Below are 19,630 nucleotides of genomic sequence, written 5' to 3'. Positions count from 1 at the left end.
ACATACTAGGGATTATTATACACACACTAACTAAACCTAATTAAGAAATTAGTAAGGGTGGCAGAAACTTTCTTATTTTTCTTATATAGGTCTTAATAAAAATATATATAGTATTTTAAATCTGTTTAATAGTCTCTAAAATAAAAATAATAAAAATAAAAAATACTAAAAAAATAATATATTATTTAAATTAAAGTTTTTATATTATTTTACTATAATAATCTACTATAGTAATTTTTTAAATAATAAATAATTATATAGTCTATCTATATAAAATAATATTTATGAAATAATATAAAAGACTACTAATCTATAATATTTTAAAATTCTATATAAAAATTAAAGTATTTATTATAGCTCAATAAAGCTATAGAAAAATAAGATATATTTAATTTTATTAAAATTTTATTATTATCTTTTATATAAAATATTTTATTTATTAATTAAAGCTTATATAAATACTAAATTTCTAATTTATATTTTTATTTTATTTTTAAATTTAGTTTATTTTTTTATTTTTTATTTTAATAAATATTAAATAGATTTAAAATACTATATATATATATATTATTTATCAAGATCTATATAAAAAAAATAAGAAAGTTTCTGCCACCCTTACCACCTTCTAAATTAGGTTTAGTTAGTGTGTGTATAGCAACCCCTAGTATGTGTGTTGCTAGCAGGGCTAGTGTGTGTGTAGCGCGCCCCTTAATTAATTAAGAATTATCAATCAATATACTAACTAGGCACTAGCCGCTAATCCTCTCACGTGACTGGCGCCCACCACCTGAAGCCAACTGATGGTAACCTCTGGGCGGACAGGCGGCTTGACTTAGGTAGCCGCCCACCTGTTGATATTGCCACACTTACTCATATATGGAGATGGCCCTTATACACACACCACTCTGCAACTGAATTATTCCCATATGTATATCATGTGTGCATCTGCCACTAAATACTGAATCAGCCCTTGAATTTCACATATTACCACAATGGCTCGGTTTAACAAGGCAAAGGCCCGAAAGGGTGGCAAGAACACATGTGCAGGTAAGTTAAGCTGCTTTCATGACAAAAACGGCCCTCCCTCACCCCCTTAGGCAGCTGCACACTGACTGTCTGATAAGGCCGCCAGCGGAGTATGCTGTCAATGCAGCAAGAGGCAAGAAACACGGAAGGTCGCAATCTTTGGCGCTCGAGCGTACAACTGCGCCATCAAGTGGTTAAATTTGTGAGTGCGGGCAACACCCAGCCCGCACAGGAGCTCAATCAGGAGTTGGAACTCAAGCAGGAGTCGCAAAACGCACAAAATACTGACAGCGAGCGGATTTCGCCTACAGAAAGACGGCGTGACATGTCAACAGCCGATGGGCCTGGATCTTCTCCAGGCAGCAACATTTCTCACAGGACCACCTTAAATCTGACGCCGCCCGCTGGATCATCATATAGTTCACCGGGAGAATCCAGTGAAGACGAGATAGTCTTTCGAGGGCGGAGAACTGAGAAGGCGTCAAATAGCCGGGCCAATCCTCAAAAGGACATCACTCGTGATGGCATCATTGAAAAGGAGATCTATATAGGGTCACCAGCCAGCTCACTCCATGAGGCCTCGATTGCTTCCGAGCGAGAATACATCAGTTGGGTACCGATCAACGGCAAAGATGCTTCCCAAAACCACGAAATTACGGATGAGGATGACATTTTAGCTGATTATATCGCGAACATTGATAATGATTCGGACGATGAACACGCATTCACTTCGGATGAAGAGCAATCTAATGAGAATGATCATATGACTAGCTTTCAAGCAGCCATTTCAAAACATCCAGCGTGCGACTCGGCTGGCGAAGATTATCAGTCAGATCTTCCTAACATGTCGCTCAGGGAGGAGCTGGAGGACGAGCCGCGTCATGCAGTCTCTGCGCAATCTCATTCCGCCGAGAAGAATTCGGGGGAGAGTATATTTGCGTCAGCTACAGCATTCGCTGATGCTTTGGATTCAGATCCCTACTATGACTTTGATATTATGGATGTTGGTCGATCAAGCCTGAAAACGAAGAAAAAGAAACACCAGCACCCAAAACTCGAAGCTCTTGATTCTGATCTTGAAACCGAGTTAATAAATGCCTGGACCAACGACCGCCTTAAGAAGAAATCGAAAAAGAAGGAACGGGAGGAACTCAGAGCGCAAGGGTTACTTGGTCGACGCAAGAATGACCCGAACTTGAAAGAGAAGTATTCAGATGGCCTAAGTTTCGAGGAACTTAAAACAGAAATATGTTCATTCTTGCTCTCATCAAAGAATAGGTCAGTCAAGTTGCAGCGTTAATTTCATGTGACTAACGTCTTACAACAGTCTATCCCTCCCGCCAATGACCAAGCATCGTAGAATGCTCATTCATGATATGGCACATGCTTTGTGCCTGACGTCTCAGTCCCGAGGCAAGGGATCTTCCCGCTTTCCAATCTTATCAAAAACTTTACGGACTGTCAAGTACACGCACAAAACGATCTCGCAAATAGATAGAGTCTTCACAAAGGAAAGATTCAGCCCCCGTGCATTAAAACCTTGGGGTAAGTCGGGCAATCGGACCGCAAAAGCCAAACGTGGTCATGGTAATGTTTCTTATATGGACGGTGATGTGGTTGGCGCGTCAGCGCCTGAGATTGGGCTCGAAAACAAAGGTCGAGCTATGTTAGAGAAGATGGGGTGGAGTACGGGAACCGCTCTAGGCGCCATCAACAACAAAGGCATTCTTTTGCCAGTTGCACATGTGGTGAAGAACTCGAAGGCAGGCCTAGGCTGAGGCTGAAGTTCGAGATAGCCAGCTACCCGAAGGCTCAAATTCTAAAAGACGGCATAGCCAACGCCGTAGTATGGGGTCTTTGTTGGCTTCAAATATGCCGTCTTTCCAGGCGTGCTAGAGTTATGTCGAGTAATCGCAATATAGAATATTAAACTATTATGGGATTACACGGTAATCGAAATGAGAATTCAAAACCCTCGGTCGTATCACCACACATCATCGTCTGGGATGATTTGATTTGATATGTGAGAATAGCCTATTCCTAGTGGCAAACGGTGCATTGCAGATGTTGCATTTTATTGAGTTCGATTCCTGGGCCGCGAGTTGAGCCTTCTTAGCACGCTTTTGCTTTGCTCTGCCCATTTTCATGGCAACTGCTGGGTGGGATGCAGCCAAACTCGCTGCTTCCAAGCCTGCTGTTGAAAACTTGCCGGACAATTCGTCAACGTCGCTCAATATCTCGCCTGAAGTCGAAGAGCCCCCCGGTCCAGGTCTATGCTCTAGGACTTCCCTTGGGGCATTGTCGGCATCGTCTTGGTTGGTTTGCGGGATATTCGGGCCAGCAGAAAAAGGTCCCAATAATAAAGTGGCAGTCGTATCAAGGCCGAGACTTGTTATAGTGCTTTCGTGTTCACTTTCGTCTCTCAATTCATCCAAAGTCTTTTCTCCAATAGAAGACTCAGGAACGGGATTGCCTTCATGGAGGTTGTCTCCAGTTGTCTGGTCTTCGACGCTGTCAGTGACAGTAACCGCGTCCCCATCCAGATTGAGCTCTTCATTCTGGATCTTCATTTCCCAGCGAAGCTGCTTCACGGCTTTGATGTGCTTCTTACTACGTTCATGATCTTGAATCTGGTTTTGGCTCTTAAAAGTCTTGTGGCACACAATGCACTCAAAGTGCTCTGTCTCACCTTCAGAGCTTGCCGCAGCATCTTCTTCAAAAGCCTGAGACTTCGCCCAATCCTGCAGGACGTGATCACGTAACTTGGCTTCATTCGCTGCTCGTGACCTGCTCGCTTGTGCAGCCGCAGACCGTCGAAGCTCTTCCCGATGCTGCGATAAACTAACCTTGTAAGATTTATAGCGCGGGTCGCGCTTTTTGGCAAAGGCCACGAGAGACCTGACAGCTTCGTTGAATTCGCGAATAGCCCCTTCTCTTAGACGTTTATTTTCCTTCTCCATCATTCGACGAACTCGCCGATCTGGAGCCTCCGAGTAGCGGTAGACATCTTTCCAAGAAAACGACTTTTTGGTGGCGAAGCCACCCCATACATTGTAAAACTCACGTACAACTTGGAAATCGTCATCGCAAGACCCAAAGGATGGATAGTCAACACCGTCAATATTATCCCAGCGACATGCCAGCCCTTCCTCCAGAGCGAGTTGATGGAACGTTTCGCGTAGCCCACCATAGAACCCATTTGGAGAGTCAGTGAACTCCATCTTGGGGCTGAATTTTGAAAATAGCTTAAGTATCTCAGTCGCAGTTGTCATTCGGACATTGTATGAGTGCTCGCTCGTTTCAGCACCTGCGCCTGCCCCTAGAAACGCGTCACGATGTGAATCATACCATGAGCGCTCTTGGGGATCTGAGAGTACTTCGTAAGCGGACTGGATTTCGGCAAACAGGTTGGTCGCAGCTTCAACGTTGCCGAAATTCCTGTCCGGGTGCAACTCCAGGGCTTTTTTCCGATACGCCTTCTTGATCCTGTAAAGCAGTAGCAGTGTGCTGTTTAGTTTCACTACATAAGACAGGGACGAGTGGGAACACACTCTTCAGAGGAGGCGATTTGTTCTACCCCGAGAAGCTCATAGTAGTCCTTCTTTTCACAATCTGTATTTCTATCCCCGGGGCCCTGTTGAGAGGTTGACTGACCCTGACCCATGTGGAGAACTCAATAATGTTTCAGTGATAGAGGCGAGATTGGGTAGTGGTATTAACCAGACGCTCTGGGTACTCGTTGCATAGGAATCGATAAAATCTAGACAGTGAGGTAGCAAGGAAATGGCGGCAAATGGAGCCGAGAAAAACTTTTTGTACGAAGTCCATACGGACTTCGGAGTACGTAGGACGTAGCCTAGTAGGTAAGTACCTCAGGAACCCCGCTGCAGCTTGGATTGCTTGGCTCGAATCTCGTCATCGCAGGTAATCGATCAATCCATTCTTCCAACCTTTCCCGCGAGAACTTCAACTTCTTCAGATAATGCAAACTCAGTCTTATCCCCAATCTCGAACGATATTCTCATGCTTAACGCCCCGGAATGGTTCTGTCTCTTAGTGATCTCCCCGAAGAGTTACTCCACAATATCCTCTTGTTCTGTCATCCTCTTGGCGCGGCTTCTCTAGAGCGTACTTCTCGCCGATTTCGAGGTGTCACCAACGAACCACTATTATGGAATCACTATTGCCACACACACTTTAAATACTGGGCGCGAGGCCATTATATGCCAGGAAAGATCTCGGTGGCAATTCCAAATGTGGACTGGAAAGCCCTATACATATCCCGACACATTATTGACCGCAAAATCAGTCGTTTCCTGGATGATATATTGACTAGTCAGACTGGGCGAATTGGAAAATTCAAGTCCGTGGTCAATTTCGGTTATGACGCTAAGGATACTTTACTGCGCAACATCTCGGTTGAACCAGGCGCAGATGACCACTTAGCCCGGAGGTTCGTGCGATCATCCGTTGCCTGCAAACCAAGCTGACCTTTAAGCTAAGCTATTACGCTAAGGCACTCTTGACTTGCCTCCATCGAAGTGTTGCTATACCAGAATGGGCTATTCTTCGGGATAAAGATGGTGTATCGCTTGCCAATGCCCTCGGAGCCTTTGACCTCTTTATACCAGAAAGTGGGTTTGGAAACTTCGACGAGGTAGGTAACTGGGTAGATGACGAGAAAGATGAAATACTCAACAATTGTGCAGATTAATGATAGGCTGGATGAGATAATGTCTGGTTTACTGATAGAGTTTCCGAACATCCACAGATTAAGCCCTCGCGAAAAGGCAGGCGCTGTTGCTAAGCATTTGAGAAGTCACAATATGACTGGCATCGAGCCGCTGCGAGAGTATCACTGCCTGGAACATAACTTTATAGGAATCGCACTCGATGATCCCGGACATAACTCACTACCGCTGGTATCCGCAGTAATATATTGCCACATAGCCCAGAAGCTTGGGCTGAACGCACGCCCCTGTGGGTTTCCGTTCCACGTTCATGTTATCGTGATACCTCCAACTGGCCTTGATATCGATGGTAATACGCTGGATACAGACGCTCATGGGGAGCCAATTTACTTGGACCCCTTTCGTTCGGAGAAAGAGACACCGGTATCGAACTTGAGGACGCAATTGAATTTCCTTGGGGCATCATCAATGGAGCAGGCCGCCTTTCTAGGCGAATCTAGGACGTCTGAGATTGTTTTAAGGTGCAGCAAGAACATCTTGAATTCAGTGCAGCGCATGAGCCAGATCTCTGAACCGGGTCGAATCTCGGTCGATGTGAGCTCTGCACGATATGCTGCCCTCTGGTCTTCTCTGCTACTTTCCAACCCGCTCCGGCCAGCGGAGCTACGGCACCATTTACTATGGCTAATGGAGCTTTTGGCTACCGACTTCCCCTCCGACATCAACCTCATTGAGCAGTACATTGCTCCCATGTTCCAAGGTACTGTAGAGTTTGAACATATCATGGAAAGCCTACATGTTATAAGGGCCGTTGACGAGATACCGAAGCAAGTAAAGCGTCGCAGTCCCCAGCATAAGGGTGTGAGCTACCATGTCGGCCAAGTTTTCAAGCACCGCCGCTACAACTATACAGCTATCATTACGGGCTGGGATGCGGAGTGCGGCGCTGGTGAGCAGTGGATGAGGCGGATGAGAATTGATCAACTTCAGAGTGGCAGGCACCAGAGCTTCTACCATGTGATGTGAGTAGCCACGTACTCCTGTTTCGGGCGAGCTTGCTATGTTTACACTATTTATTTCTAGCGTTGAGGACAAGAGCGTTCGGTATGTCGCAGAGGAAAACGTCCAGCTCATAGAGCCGGATATCTTGGAACTACCACCCTCTCTTGTCGCAGTGGCGGGGAAATATTTTAAGCGATGGGATACTTCAGCGAGAACCTTCGTCAGTAACATTGGGGATGAATATCCTGATGACTAGCTCAAGACCCATATATGATTGGAATTTGAGCTAAACACGAACAATCCAAAACTTCGTTTGGTAATCTTTGACCAGAAAAGTGTCTTACGCGGTAGTCGTCTTTTTAATTTAAGCAACCAGAGTTCTCGTAAAATTGACGAGAACCACAACACAAGCATTTTTTCGAGCTCCGGGTCAGAACAAAGAGCACGGCCACTGCATCTATTATTTACTAGGAGCAAGCAAGAAGCAAAAGACCCCCGCAGACAAACACCGCATAGTGCTGTGGGGAGCAATGTGCTTGCTGCTGAATGTTTGGATTAGACTTGAAGCTAATAATGCTGGGTATAACGAACAAACAAAGAAGTACAGCACCGAATATCAGGTGTTCAGGACTTGAGACTTGCGTAAGATTGCGTAGAAAAAGACGTTGTTCAAAAGCTGGAGAAGCATTTAGCTTGACAAGCTTGGCCTCCTTGACCTCCATTCAGGCAAGGGAAGTACATATGCTGCGATTGCTTCCCACCCGCATTGACAATAACAATGAGCATGGAACCCCAACCGTCCTTTGAAACATAACCAACCGGCTTGGTGGAAGGTTCAGAGTCATCGAAACATGTTGAGGTGCTCTGCGCGTCCGTGTAACTTCCAATGCGCATTGGCGTATCTCGAATTACATCCGTGTCGTGTGAAGTCGGCTTTTCTCACGGGATGTGTCTTGAGAGGTACGTTTACGCCAGGCCATACTCGCACGATTCGGAGGAGCTAAAATGTGTATTGATTCGACCTATCCGCCACTGATAAGAGAGTTCTGATGCTGAAGAACTTGGCATTGAGAAAAACCATATTTGAACTGTAGATTTCTTCTGCTGTTGGGTGAACGAAATCGCAAGTCTGGATTATGTCTGTAAAATTATTGCATCCCGGTTCACTACCTCCTCAACGTGGAAGCCGAACACAAGACGGTAAAGGTCATACAGCCAGAGGTACTGTCCACCCTGTGCCGTAAGTTTGATCGCTCTAGCTATGTCCATCGCGCTAGCCCTGGTAGGCGGTCCGGCACTATGGAATGTTGGCTCAAAAGCCACCAGGCCCTTATAATGCTTCAAAAGAGCTACTTGCCAGGGCGCAGATCCGAATGCGTCAGATGAAAGAGATTTGACAAACGACGAAAGGCCCTGGGGACCGTTGCGCTGAAATCCACTATCTATAGCTGCCTTGGTTACTAGAACTCTGAGACCGGCTATGCTCAATTCATTGGACAGCGTAACAACAGTGCTGGTTGACGACGTTTTCTCTGAGGACTGAGTCCTCGCTGAGATACTCGACGAATTGGAGGACCAGTTAGCATGTGCGCCTGCATTCCGACGCTGGCCGAGCACAAAAATGTTTTGAACAGGCCCCTCATCTGGTGAAATTGTGCCTATATCTTCGAATATTGTCGTGGGCGTCTCGGGGTTTCTTTGCCGAAACAATACTTCTTCGGCACGAGTCAACTCGGATTTGTTTTGCTTCTCCGCTAATGCAAAGGTTGCCTGGCTCGGTCGAGGTGTTCCGCGATCCGAATTTCGGAGGCTTCTCTGAGTCCATCCTTCTCGAAAAATATCACAAAGTTCCCAACAGGCTTGGACAGCGGACCCTAGCAGCTCTTCGTCTAGCGGCCGTCCTTCCTTTTTGCTCTGTCGTATACTGAAAAGCATCTCCGCTAGTGACCAGCAGGCACTTAATAAGGGATCTGTCTCTGGTACGCGAGTTCTTTGCTTCATCAGCCGGTGGCATAATGTGATGTAGAAGTCCAGTGTCCTTTCTCGAAACGCATCCGGAAGATTCCGATCGTGCGTATTATATAAATGGTTATTGAGCTCAAAGCTGACTCGAAGAACCGAATCCGATATCTCATTATCACGGGCTCTGGTTTCGAATAAAGTCTGGCAAAAGTCGCGACAAAGGTCAAGGGTCGGGTTGACTTGCGAAGCATGATCATCAACCTGGCCTGCGTACAACTGTTGACATAATCGCCAGCATGATTTCCAGGCATCGTCCTGTATGTCGACCGCGAAACTGGCACGCTCTCGATGAATGGAGCTCAATGTGGCAAGAGTGTTACAGAGCGACCAGCACTCCACGAGGGCAGCTTGCAGTGCCTTTATCTCAGCACAGGCCCCTAGGGTATAATCGTTCGGCAAACCAAGCTGATCGTCGAGCTGATCTGTCCCGGTCACCTTGGGATGGTCAATGCCTTCCGGTATGTCTAATCCGCTATTAGAAATTGCGAGGCCCGCCCAGTCGGAGTTACGCGACTCGCCTTCGAGATGAGTTGAATGTGATTTTTTGTCAATATCGTCGAAATCTTGTCTTGTCTGAGCGCGTGGTGTCGCTCTCTCAGACCAATCGGCCGCAGGCTCAATGCTGGTGGTCAGGGGAGGGGGTGATATTGGGCTGTTGGAGAATATCTACGAAAGATAAGCAGGATTTTTTATGTTTGGATGAGATGTTGATCGTACTTTTGCTACTCGCCCCTCTTCCTTTTCCGGTATAATCTTGATATTCATGGGGGATCCCGACGTTGGCCGCGTCTCTTCACGAGTCGTGGGCGAGTCCCTGGGATATTGCAGGTCACTGGACCTCTATCGCACGCAAGATAAAGAGTGTTAGTCAAGTTTGCGCAAGTCATGGCAGTAAGTCAAGTCTAAAGTTCCGAGGGAAGCTCACAAATTCGCTGAACCCAGCAGGAGCATGTATCACAGACCTTGGCGGTTCGTCGTCATCCGATTTCGTCCTGGAGTGGTTCGGGCCTAGATTTGTAGTTTGTATCTGATATGCAAAGTATGTTAATTACGTTAATCTCTGACATATGGACATCAGGATAAGATCGGTCAGACGGGCCTCACTAGGGAACACATACCGTAGGTTGTGCAGGGGGGTCATGCGTTGACGATGTAGCTTCTGCTTCTGACGTGGAGTTGTAATGAGCTTCAGACTCATCATCACTATCGTTGGGTTCGTACGAAATCCCATTTGCAGAGGATATAACGAAGGAGGGATGTGGGTTATCCAGGAACCCTGAGGTACCTGATACAGGTAGGCGTTGCTCAACAGACCTAGAACAATCAACCTATTGGCGCTGTCCTATAGAAGAACGATCCAGGTCTCCTTACATATTTAGACACCGCAGGGGACGGACGCGATGGGAAACCCAGTATTTGGGGTTGCAATACAGGCTTCAAAGACAGGGCAGTGTGACTGGCTGAGCAGCGGCAACCATGTCGTGTTATGCTAGGAAGGAAGCTCATCAAGACATCGCTTCCTGGCGCAGCTATTTGCAAAATCAAGCTGGATGATTCTTCTGCGCAGGTTCTAAGGGAAGAGGGGGTTAGGTGATCATGAAGGTACCTAGTAGGAGACTTGAACCTCTCCTTCTTTGAATGGGGGCCACTCTCCCCGCTCCTCGAAGCGCGCGGCTGATCTAGACTGGGATCAGACCGCTGACCGAGCTGGAGGGAGGAGCTGGACTAATTCCTTAGTGTCTTGTGCCAACAGCAAAGGCAACATGATTTGTTGGGTTAAGGACATCAATTCAGTTTCGGAAAGCCGAGATCTTGCGGCTAACGAATGGCGATGCCCTGATAATGTGTTTGCGGCACAGTTTTGCTGCGGGCTCACTGCGGCGTGAATTGTTCGAGATCAGTTGATACTGACCAAGAGATTTGTGTTTCCAAGCCTAGAGGCAATTGCAGGTAAGTCCAGAAAACGGCGTTGTTACTTAGTATTGGACTCCGACCCAAGGTCGCAATACAACTAACCTCTACAGATTGCTCCATACCTTCCTCGGCTTGATAATAATTGTCAGATACATGCGACAGGTGATGGTGCATGACTCTCTACGTTATGCCATCGGTCCGATGGGTTTGAATGCGGCGTAATTATTTGCATTGGATACCAAGCGACAAGTATATTTTCAAATCGAGTCCAGTTAGGCGGAAAGGGCCTTAACAAGGTCACAAAACACGATGTGAGATGGGGGAAGAACAAAAGGAGGGGTATCGCCAAAGACACCGGCCAGTCCACTCCTTCCCAGAAGTGGCTCTGCATCTGCGCCAGTACCGAATGCTAGTGTAGAAGGTTCATTCGTTTTACTTGCGGTATGCGGTTTGAACAAACCTTCCAATCCAGAATCTGAGTACTCGATCAAGTTATTTGTGTGACTGACTTGAGAATCTTTGCTCACACATCTCAATTGCTGTACATTCGCACCTGCATCCACAACCGTATATTCAGCAGAATTCAAGTTTGACAGTAGCGCAACAGGTTCCTTAGCAAGCTTGCGACGAGAGAGCAATGTCACAGTTTTTAGGTCATACACCTGCACTGTGAATCCGGATTTGTGGGTTTTCTTCGAATTAGCCTTCTTATGCAGCCGTCTCGTAGCCGTAGCGAAAGTCTGGGTTCTGGAGTTGACGGCGAGCAGGCGCGAGCTTGAGTCGCCGAGTGCTCGTGCCTCTGATGAATCTGTCATCCTTACGATATCGTTCACTGTATCCCAGATAAAAATCGATATATTGGTAGCGATGAGCAGATGGCAGCCCAGAAAAGCTGCTGCAGATATCTCTCCGGAAAATGCTCCGATCTTGCTGTACTTGACGCTGCAGCTTCGTACATCGACCAGGACGGTAAGACCAGGAATTGTAGAGGTCGACTGTAAACAGATCGCCAGGACCGATCCATCCTCAGAGAAGCAGACCGATGCGGCGCGCAGGCAGGTGTTTGGAGCCCAAGGCTCAAGATACCCCCTGAAATCGAGTGTATTTCGGCACTTCCACGTCTCAGGTGCCTGTTCACCATCCCTTTTGAGCCCGTGGCGCTGCCTGATAATGGGGCGCCAGAACCGTAATTGTGCATCTGATCCAATTGTCGCGAACTCGTGGCTACTTGGCCGCGGTGCGATATTCAAGACAGACGCTGAGCCGTTGTGGGAGAGGTGTGGTCCGTCAATGCGAGTGACTAGTTCCCAAAGAGAGGATGATTCATTCCACCGCCAGAATTTGAGATGTATCTCCTCGAGCTCAGAATGAGCATTTACGTCTAGGTGAAGGGCCTCGGCATCTTTGAAATAGGGCCGCCAACTGTCGACCGTCGCCATCCACAGTCCGTCTTCAGAAACGCCTAAATGCTTGATATCCGGAGTAAGGACTTGAGTGCCGTCAGGACCAATGTTCAGTGTTGTTGCATTGGTACGTGCGAGAGCTTGGCGTGAGATATGAGTGTTCGTGCGGATATCATAGGTTTGTAGGACTGGGGCGGTTGCCGATGTGATTCCCTCACGCGTGGGCTGATGAGAAGCTGGGACTGTTATCAATAGCTGCTCTGGATGTTGTGGGTGCAGGGCGGCTGGGACTGCTTTAGACGGATGTGTAGAGGTCGTATTCGCCGGATTAACAAACTTGTGGGATCTGGCGCATAACTGAAGACCAGTTATGGTGATTAAGGGCTGTAGCTCTCTTGCTGATAAGACTACAACCCTATTGTCAGCCAACTTGACCGCATATGAGTTTCCGGTCTCGGAAATAACTATATTGCAGATCGGAGAGGATAAATGGGGAAGAAACTGCTTTCGACCCGTATCTAACTGCCACAGAACCATGACCGACTCATGGCCACCCGAGAGAACATAGTTGCCTGCATCTCTTGATTAGCACAAGCTAATCGCGATTTAAGTGAGGGGAAAACAAACCATCTTTCGACCAGCGAACGGCTTTCACGGGTTCTCGATGCCAATGCAGTCGCCTAGGAGCTGATTTCCTGGTATCTTCAAGGCCGCTGTTGATACCAAGATAGCTTAGAGCATCGTGATAAACCAATATAGAACCGTCCATCCCACCTAAGGCGAGGTCGACTTCGGGCAGCTTCTTGAATTTAGGCGTTTGTCGTAGAGTCTGATTTAACGATTCATCCTCATGGATATCGACACATGTTATGGCAGTAGCTAGCTTGACCTCCCTCCAAGCGTACTTCGCCCCCTCTGAGTCCTCCGCGGGGCAAGAGCTCCCTAGAAACAAGCGCGCGCCGGCGTATGCGACAATTGCATGCCCACTCCCTACAACCCTGAAACCTTCGACCAAGACACTGGTCTCCAGTATGACGGTGCTCTGAGGCTTTTCTTTATGCAACCGCGTAATAGCCAACTCTCTTTTGCCATCTTTGCGCTCTCGCAAAGAAAAAAACATGTCGTGCACATCGGCCGAGCCACTTCCGGGAGTGTCATATACGAGTTCGGCCCATATAGTCTTGTGGGCTGTGTTCCAATGGGAAAGTTGCTTGTTGGAGGGCCAATCCCATACACTCACCGATCCGGAGAGAGTAAAGATATAGAGCCGCTCTTGATTCGTGGGGGAAAGCCGATACCCAATAATGGTGTCGCTGTTACTTATTTCTATGACCCGGAAGAGACGAGAGGTTGTTACAGAGTATATGTGGATGGCTGACTCGAGGCTGAGGAAGATATACCTGTCGCGGCAGAGGTTAGAAAGCGGCTGGAAATGATCAAAGTGTCTAGACACCTACTGCTCGTCCAGCGTAAGACAGGGATTTATGTTAGTAAACTGTCCGGCGACACCGCGAGATAAGGACCAAGAATCTGGGGGTGCAGTTTTCATAGTGTTGTCGATATTGATGGGGGTAACCTCGGTGGATGTCGACACTGCCAAAGAACTGCGCATTGCCTGATCACTCCCAGTCTCCTCATCCCCAGTAAAAGTACGACGACGTTTTGTCCGTTCTGTTTTCGTTTGTAGCGAGCCGTCGAGTGCCGCATCGGTTGCCCGTGATCGTTTCACAAGCCGCCCCGGGCTCTGATGGTGCTTTGTCGCCATCAAGAAGAGTAATTTGGAAGCAAAGCACTTCCCAGGTTTGAGATTTCTTGCGTCAATTGGTGCCACCCCGGGTAAAGGAAACCAGCAGCGTCGATATCTGGAGCTTTTCCTCGGATCCAAAAAAAAAAAAATCTCGCCGCTGGAGGCTTACATAGTATTGCAATCCTCTGTTATCATTGGACATAATGTCTGGACTAGCTCATAAATGGTTTAGCCCGCTCCTGAGGTGGAGCAATAAATTTTCACCGCCTTTGGACCCAGAAGTAATCGGCCGCGGCGGGTTCAATATTGAATATCGGGAGGAGTTGAATTTGCCAAAAGACTTTGCTTTGATCATACTGTACGTCACATCATCGCTGTTTAGTCCCGATCTTGCAGTTGAATTATTTTGCCAGCGAAACCTGTTCTCAGTCCAAGCGCTAAGTCTGCTACGATGATTATCCCCGTTCGTTGTTTTTCTTGCGGCAAGGTATGGTGATTTTTGCATGCTCATCTACTATAAGCTTACGTGGAGTTCGTTAGGTTGTTGGAGACCTTTGGGAGCGTTATTTACAGCTTCTTGACGAGGGCATTCCGGATGGGTAACTCTCCTGTATTCCGCAGCAGCAGCAGCAGCAGCAGCTCTCGACTTTGTTCTAACTTTAAGGTCTCTCTTAGAGATGCTATGGATCAGCTTGGATGCAAGCGCTATTGCTGTCGCCGAATGATCATGACGCACGTTGATCTCATTGAAAAACTTCTCCGGTTAGTAGCGCAGCAAGGCATTTGATTATCTGGAGGAAGATTTACCAACAGTCGCATTTAGATACAACCCTACCGAGCGGGAACGAGCCAAAGCCCACGTTTAATCGTTGAGATAAGAGCTGTTGCAATGATCTACGTGCCTTTCACCGAGATGTCAGTACCGTGCAAGTCAATGATTCAAAATTCCAGGCGATATTTGCGCCACATGGCTTCGAGAATATTACATTTCCAGGAGTTTTAGTCGGGTCTGCGAACATTATAAGCCACTTTCCTTTTGATATTTGACTCCTCTTCAACAATCTGGACGTCTTTTCCCTTCAGACATCATTATACGAGTCCACTGATGCTTCGCCCCAGTGCGGGCATCGGTGTAGGTATTGCCATATCAAACCACTTGCGAGCCACTGTGGACTCGCGTGAGCCGCCTGTGTTGGCGAAGTTGTCATGCAGTGGGGCTTTGAAGCGTCGGGTAGTTTCATTCTCCCATATTCTATGAATGGATGGGGGCCAGTGGCTATCATATTTTCCTCATTCTATCTAGTTCTTCGCCTAGCGCCATTCTACGCTGGAATTAGATCCTGGTGTCTTAAGAATGGAGGGTTCTATCAGCTGCAGCAACTGATCTTAGGCCCCTAGGGAGAGGTAGTACAGCGAAGCGGAGAGGTAGTACAGCGAAGCCTCTCATCCTTCACTCAGAACAAAGGCAAACGTTGCCTTTCTCCCCTGCAGGTGGCTCAAATATCCATATAGCTCGTGATCATTAGATATCTCGAATGGGACATTGTTACCGTTTGCATCTCCATTGAAAGCCACGATTCTCGCAATGATCGAGTCTGGGAATCTGGCAGAAACCAACTGCCGTAGCTCCAGGAATGATCTGGTTGTGAGCTTGTCCACCCAAGTTTTAGAGACCTCATGAAATCCGCTTTCAGAGGTGATACTAAGGTTGACGTGTATAGGCATGATGATTGGGCTCAACATAGGATCCATGTATCCAAATGTCTGGCTGGAATCGTGGTGGGTATTCGCGGTGAACGATGTATCATTGGCGGCTTGCAGAAGCGAAGGATCGATTTGCATATCACCCAGATCACTGGAAGCAATTGGCGCACTGGCAAGAGCCTGTGAAGCGAGTGTGCTGATGCCGTTTGAGATCTCACTGTCAAATGGACCAACGACATCAGTATCCCCTGTCTCGGGAACACGATTGTCAATGGTGGCGGCCTGCCGCCTACGGGAGGGTACTCTTTTGGTTTGATCATCACGAAGCCTTTTCATTACGTCGCGACATAATACTTCCAGCGCTTTCAACTTTGTTGCATGCTCAGGGTCTGCCTGCCCTGGGCCAAGTATATGTTGCAATAACTCGGATCCCCGGATCCATTGCTCCTTAAGCTCTGTCCAGTGCTCGTCTCCTGCTTCCAGTTTACTTGTAAAATGATCGTTTTTTAGTGTATTGTAGAAAGCGTTGCGAATCTGACGGCTCTCTTCCGGGTTGACCCTGAGCGCATTCTTAGCTTCAGCAATGGTCATCCGTCTCTCCAAAGTCCTCATTCGTTTGGTAACGTCGGTACACACAATGTCAAGCGCAAGGGATTTTGCCTCGAGTTGATTAGGGTCCTCCCAGAAAACGCGCTGAAGGTGTTCAGATTCTTGGATTAGCGTGTTTTTCACCTCTTGCCATTTTTCAGGCCCAGCGATGGTTTTCTTGATGACGCCTGCATCCTCGCAAATTTTCTGGAATTGATCTCTGAGTTGGCGGTATCCAACATTGTCGAGCTCAAGGTACTTCTTGCTTTCGTCGATAGTCGTCTCGGAAGGGAAACGCGGGGGGCCTGGGGGATCAGCCGGTAGACCGGCCCATCCTCTGGTGCGCCGACGCCGCTTCCTCGTAGCCCAGCGCTCTGCACTTTCTTCTTTCAAACGCTCGAGCCGTTCCTTGCGTTTTGCTGCCACTTCAGGTGATAAGCCCAGCGACGGGTCGGAAGGGTATCCCTCGCCAGTCTCAATTGTCTCCGGTTCATCGTATGATCCCGTGTTTTTGTATACCGCTTGCTGCAAAGCAAGAAGGCTATCCTCTTCCGAGTAATGAGCAGAAATTTGCACGGCCTGTCGTGCTTTCATCCCGTTTGGAACTCGAAGTAGCCAACGGTTCTTGGCCCGCACCCGCATCAGCTCGCGCTCTTTGATCTGAAAGCCCTCTTCATTCAATATCCGAAGCATATCCCGTTGGCTGGTATTTGTCTCCCATAATTGCTTAATTCGAGTGACAAGTTCTAGGTTTTTATGCGCGGGATTTTGTTTCGAAGGGAAACCCCATCGTTTGAACTGTGTTTGGAATGCACGTTTACTAGTGAGGACCAACAATTAGTTTCGCGGACACTAAAGGCGTAAACTCCAACAGTAGAAGGCCCGTACCTCGGGGAGAACTGGTAAACATTGCGCATGTACTCCATAATCTCCTCTAGAGGTTTTCTGTCTTTGATGTACATCTGATAACATATGTCACGTTTCCCATCCCAGTCGTAAACCATGATGAAGAACTCCACCCTCCTGATCGGAGGTGTACCCAGGGTAAACCCCGAGGTTAGACTCCAGAATAGAAGTCAAGAGTAAGGTTATGTTGTAGGTGGAGCGCCCTCGAGTTGTATATTGGTCGCTCCTGTACACCGTAGTCGTGTGCTATAAGTGCAATTCTGGCACGCCGTACTCTGGAAGACTGAAGAAAGAATGGTGGACCACTCCAGCCAAAGTGCTGTTTCGAGCACGTGATCAGAGATTAAATGTACCAGTTACTACAATTCTTGGACTTCAAAGCATAGGTAACATTACAATAGAATGTAAGCTGACAGTAAGCAAATTATGAGTATTGTTCAGGTAGATCTTATTATTTACATTGCTGTGACATGCGTTATCAGCTCAGTTTGCGGACATTCCTTCTGAACTTAAATATCCTAGTTCGCAACCATGTAAGAAAAAGCATCCATGTGCTTTTGGATTGGGATTTCCAGGTCTCCGAGTTCTGTGTTGGCTGGGATATCGAGTGTGAGGGTTCAGATTTGATGCGTGAGCTGGTATCTGGGGAAGTATGTTGCTCCCAACCCTTTTCTTCCATGCCACTATCTTTTATCGATGCCCTATTCTCTTGCTTTTCTTTTCGCTTTGTTTGTTTTTCTTCGGCTTTCATCCGTTGCTGTTCGAGTTTTTTGGTTTTCGCAGCCTCTTTAGCTTCGAAAGCCTGGCGCGCTGCTTGAACTGTGGCAGCGCGAGATACCGGATCCATGCTCGTCCGCGTCCTGGATCGAAAGACAAAGTCTAGCGATGACCGCGATGTTGGTGATGTCGTATCCAATGTGCTGCCATTATCTCGTGAATATGAGAAAGAGGCACGGCCAGTGACGTTGGTTTGAGAGGCACCAGGTAACGGCACAAACGAGGTATCCTGGATGTGCAGCGATAAGCGTGGCTTGGTCCCTGAAGAGGCGCACACATGTTGATCATTGAAGTCTGAAGTGGACTGGGTTGGGAGATCTCCTTCTGCAGCTTCCGCTACTTGAGATCCATCGCACTCGAAATAAGAATTCCTTGAGGAGTGAGGTGGCACAGGAGGAGTGTATGCGCGGGGCGCGAGGCGCATTGGATGGACATACTGTGAGCCCGGTTTGCTCGTATTTGAGCTGCTGGCTGTGGATAGCTGAGAGGTTCCGCTCGTAGATCGACGATGGAAATCGGATAGTTTCCTCCTCGGTGGAAAATTTGTATATAGGTCATTTTGAAAACTGTCTCTCTCGTAGCTAGTGTATATGCCTAGCCCCTCTTGTTCGAATGAGGGCCGTGAGAGGTCAATTGATGTAGACGGCGAGACATCTCGAGACACCCTTCTGAGCAGAGGTTTTATTTGCACTTTGGAGATATGATTCCTCGACGAACTGTCGATCCTAGGAGAAGACATGTTTGTCTGTAATGCAGTGTCTCCTAATGGCCGTGAAATAAGCGCTCGAACACTGCATGCAGAAGGCAGTTCACAGGAAAACTAACTGAATATCCTAGAGAGACGGATGCCCTGCGCGTAAACCTATACCGAGGTGTTGTTTGTATGTGCAGGAATTGGCCGGAGCTTTGTAATTGTTGTCGAACGACGACCTGAACATAGGACTTCGACAAGCAGCAATGCCTGGAGGCCCTTGCCTAGCGCGCACGTTCGAGTTGGAAGCCCCGTATGGTACTCTCAATGAGGCAGTCGAGGCGGATGAACGAGCGGATACGCGCGTGCTATAACTAGTGCCAAATCGAGTCTTAAGTCAGACCGCCGGCCCCCTCACCACCTCTCTATCACTCCGAAATTGCTAGAAGCAAGACTTCCTAATGACGAGCCCTTAGATGCATTTTCCGCGAAGTTCGGGTTGATTCTCGTGAGACTGGCAACTCCGCGCTATAGCGAATGGGCTCGGTAGCAATCTATCGAGAAACAAAAGGTGTAAGCTGCGCGTCTTCGGGTGTGCTGAGCAAGGGCGGGAAAGACGGATTTTACCCAGCAGCGAATGATAAAATCACTTGTACGCTGAATGAGAGGCTGGAGAGGTGGGCTGACAATGGGGAGGGAGACGGCGGTGAGATTAAGAAGGATCCGGACCTGGGCGGACGCTACCGTTCTCCTAAGTACATGAGAGGGGCGCTCATTGACGCTATCATCTCGACGGATGCGGAGAAAGTTGACCAGTGACCAACCGGGGCTTCCGCTCAACCTCCAGCCTCTCGTGGATTTATGCATCATGCACGGGCAGAGACATACATATAATGTAAGTAGATAGGTTCTGGTGCGAGAAGATAGAAGTCTAGATGGATCCAGAATCTGCTTCCTGCTCGGTTAACCGAACTATACAATACTATTAATCCCCTCCCGCTGTCCACGGAGACAGAGACGACACCACCCCGTGGACGGCGGCGCGAGGTAAGTTTTTGAGGGGGCTGGTCAGTGGTGGCAGGTCACGGTGCCGCTAATCTTCACGCTAGGCTCGTCGGTTATAGGTACCTAGCCTGGTAACCGTACCTATGGACCTAGA

At 47.9% G+C, this 19,630-nt stretch overlaps 7 protein-coding genes across 7 annotated transcripts; 3 read left to right on the top strand and 4 right to left on the bottom strand.

Moving 5' to 3' along the window:
* Positions 1-992: 992 nt before the first annotated feature.
* On the top strand, positions 993-2,804 carry BJY04DRAFT_211280 (putative R3H and G-patch domain protein; the record flags this gene model as incomplete). Its single annotated transcript, XM_073714383.1, has 3 exons — positions 993-1,047; positions 1,125-2,304; positions 2,354-2,804. The coding sequence occupies 3 exons, from the start codon at positions 993-995 to the stop codon at positions 2,802-2,804; spliced, it is 1,686 nt and encodes a 561-aa protein (XP_073565348.1).
* Positions 2,805-3,020: 216 nt separating this feature from the next.
* Positions 3,021-4,690, bottom strand: BJY04DRAFT_211279 (putative C2H2 finger domain protein; the record flags this gene model as incomplete). Its single annotated transcript, XM_073714382.1, has 2 exons — positions 3,021-4,512; positions 4,578-4,690. 2 exons carry the CDS (start codon positions 4,688-4,690, stop codon positions 3,021-3,023), a joined length of 1,605 nt encoding a protein of 534 aa, XP_073565347.1.
* A 179-nt stretch (positions 4,691-4,869) lies between these two features.
* BJY04DRAFT_163706 (Hemimethylated DNA-binding protein YccV like-domain-containing protein) lies at positions 4,870-7,120 on the top strand. The gene is made up of 4 exons (XM_073709087.1): positions 4,870-5,479; positions 5,530-5,683; positions 5,736-6,739; positions 6,801-7,120. Exons 1-4 carry the CDS (start codon positions 5,067-5,069, stop codon positions 6,973-6,975), a joined length of 1,746 nt encoding a protein of 581 aa, XP_073565346.1. The 5' UTR covers positions 4,870-5,066; the 3' UTR covers positions 6,976-7,120.
* A 733-nt stretch (positions 7,121-7,853) lies between these two features.
* Positions 7,854-13,823, bottom strand: BJY04DRAFT_211276 (uncharacterized protein; the record flags this gene model as incomplete). Its single annotated transcript, XM_073714381.1, has 10 exons — positions 7,854-9,205; positions 9,260-9,407; positions 9,459-9,555; positions 9,704-9,768; positions 9,860-10,069; positions 10,949-11,275; positions 11,318-12,351; positions 12,424-12,630; positions 12,686-13,458; positions 13,516-13,823. The coding sequence occupies 10 exons, from the start codon at positions 13,821-13,823 to the stop codon at positions 7,854-7,856; spliced, it is 4,521 nt and encodes a 1,506-aa protein (XP_073565345.1).
* Positions 13,824-14,100: 277 nt separating this feature from the next.
* Positions 14,101-14,778, top strand: BJY04DRAFT_163647 (DNA-directed RNA polymerase core subunit RPB10). Its single transcript, XM_073709085.1, has 4 exons — positions 14,101-14,292; positions 14,346-14,404; positions 14,481-14,567; positions 14,629-14,778. The coding sequence occupies exons 1-4, from the start codon at positions 14,257-14,259 to the stop codon at positions 14,669-14,671; spliced, it is 225 nt and encodes a 74-aa protein (XP_073565344.1). The 5' UTR covers positions 14,101-14,256; the 3' UTR covers positions 14,672-14,778.
* A 390-nt stretch (positions 14,779-15,168) lies between these two features.
* Positions 15,169-17,278, bottom strand: BJY04DRAFT_163664 (Clr5 domain-containing protein). The gene is made up of 2 exons (XM_073709086.1): positions 16,986-17,278; positions 15,169-16,917 (listed from the first exon to the last, which is right to left on the bottom strand). Exons 1-2 carry the CDS (start codon positions 17,099-17,101, stop codon positions 15,249-15,251), a joined length of 1,785 nt encoding a protein of 594 aa, XP_073565343.1. The 5' UTR covers positions 17,102-17,278; the 3' UTR covers positions 15,169-15,248.
* A 133-nt stretch (positions 17,279-17,411) lies between these two features.
* BJY04DRAFT_163639 (uncharacterized protein) lies at positions 17,412-18,759 on the bottom strand. The gene has a single exon (XM_073709084.1). The coding sequence runs from the start codon at positions 18,517-18,519 to the stop codon at positions 17,482-17,484; it is 1,038 nt and encodes a 345-aa protein (XP_073565342.1). The 5' UTR covers positions 18,520-18,759; the 3' UTR covers positions 17,412-17,481.
* Positions 18,760-19,630: the final 871 nt, after the last annotated feature.

The sequence above is a fragment of the Aspergillus karnatakaensis genome (genome assembly GCF_047715665.1).
Source record: "Aspergillus karnatakaensis strain CBS 102800 unplaced genomic scaffold BJY04scaffold_81, whole genome shotgun sequence".
In the NCBI taxonomy this organism is placed as follows: Eukaryota; Fungi; Ascomycota; class Eurotiomycetes; order Eurotiales; family Aspergillaceae; genus Aspergillus; species Aspergillus karnatakaensis.
This window is presented reverse-complemented; position numbering and strand designations above follow the sequence as displayed.

What these genes read in the sequence shown, in the direction of transcription:
- BJY04DRAFT_163706 (XM_073709087.1), top strand. Translation starts at nt 5,067, where the DNA reads ATGGTTCTGTCTCTTAGTGATCTCCCCGAAGAGTTACTCCACAATATC. An exon ending in GGTTTGGAAACTTCGACGAG is followed by an intron (nt 5,684 to 5,735) that starts GTAGGTAACTGG and finishes ACAATTGTGCAG; the next exon opens with ATTAATGATAGGCTGGATGA. An exon ending in CAGAGCTTCTACCATGTGAT is followed by an intron (nt 6,740 to 6,800) that starts GTGAGTAGCCAC and finishes ATTTATTTCTAG; the next exon opens with CGTTGAGGACAAGAGCGTTC.
- BJY04DRAFT_163647 (XM_073709085.1), top strand. Translation starts at nt 14,257, where the DNA reads ATGATTATCCCCGTTCGTTGTTTTTCTTGCGGCAAG. An exon ending in GACGAGGGCATTCCGGATGG is followed by an intron (nt 14,405 to 14,480) that starts GTAACTCTCCTG and finishes GGTCTCTCTTAG; the next exon opens with AGATGCTATGGATCAGCTTG. An exon ending in CTCATTGAAAAACTTCTCCG is followed by an intron (nt 14,568 to 14,628) that starts GTTAGTAGCGCA and finishes AGTCGCATTTAG; the next exon opens with ATACAACCCTACCGAGCGGG.
- BJY04DRAFT_163664 (XM_073709086.1), bottom strand. Translation starts at nt 17,101, where the DNA reads ATGGTTTACGACTGGGATGGGAAACGTGACATATGTTATCAGATGTAC. An exon ending in GTTTACCAGTTCTCCCCGAG is followed by an intron (nt 16,918 to 16,985) that starts GTACGGGCCTTC and finishes GGTCCTCACTAG; the next exon opens with TAAACGTGCATTCCAAACAC.
- BJY04DRAFT_163639 (XM_073709084.1), bottom strand. Translation starts at nt 18,519, where the DNA reads ATGTCTTCTCCTAGGATCGACAGTTCGTCGAGGAATCATATCTCCAAA.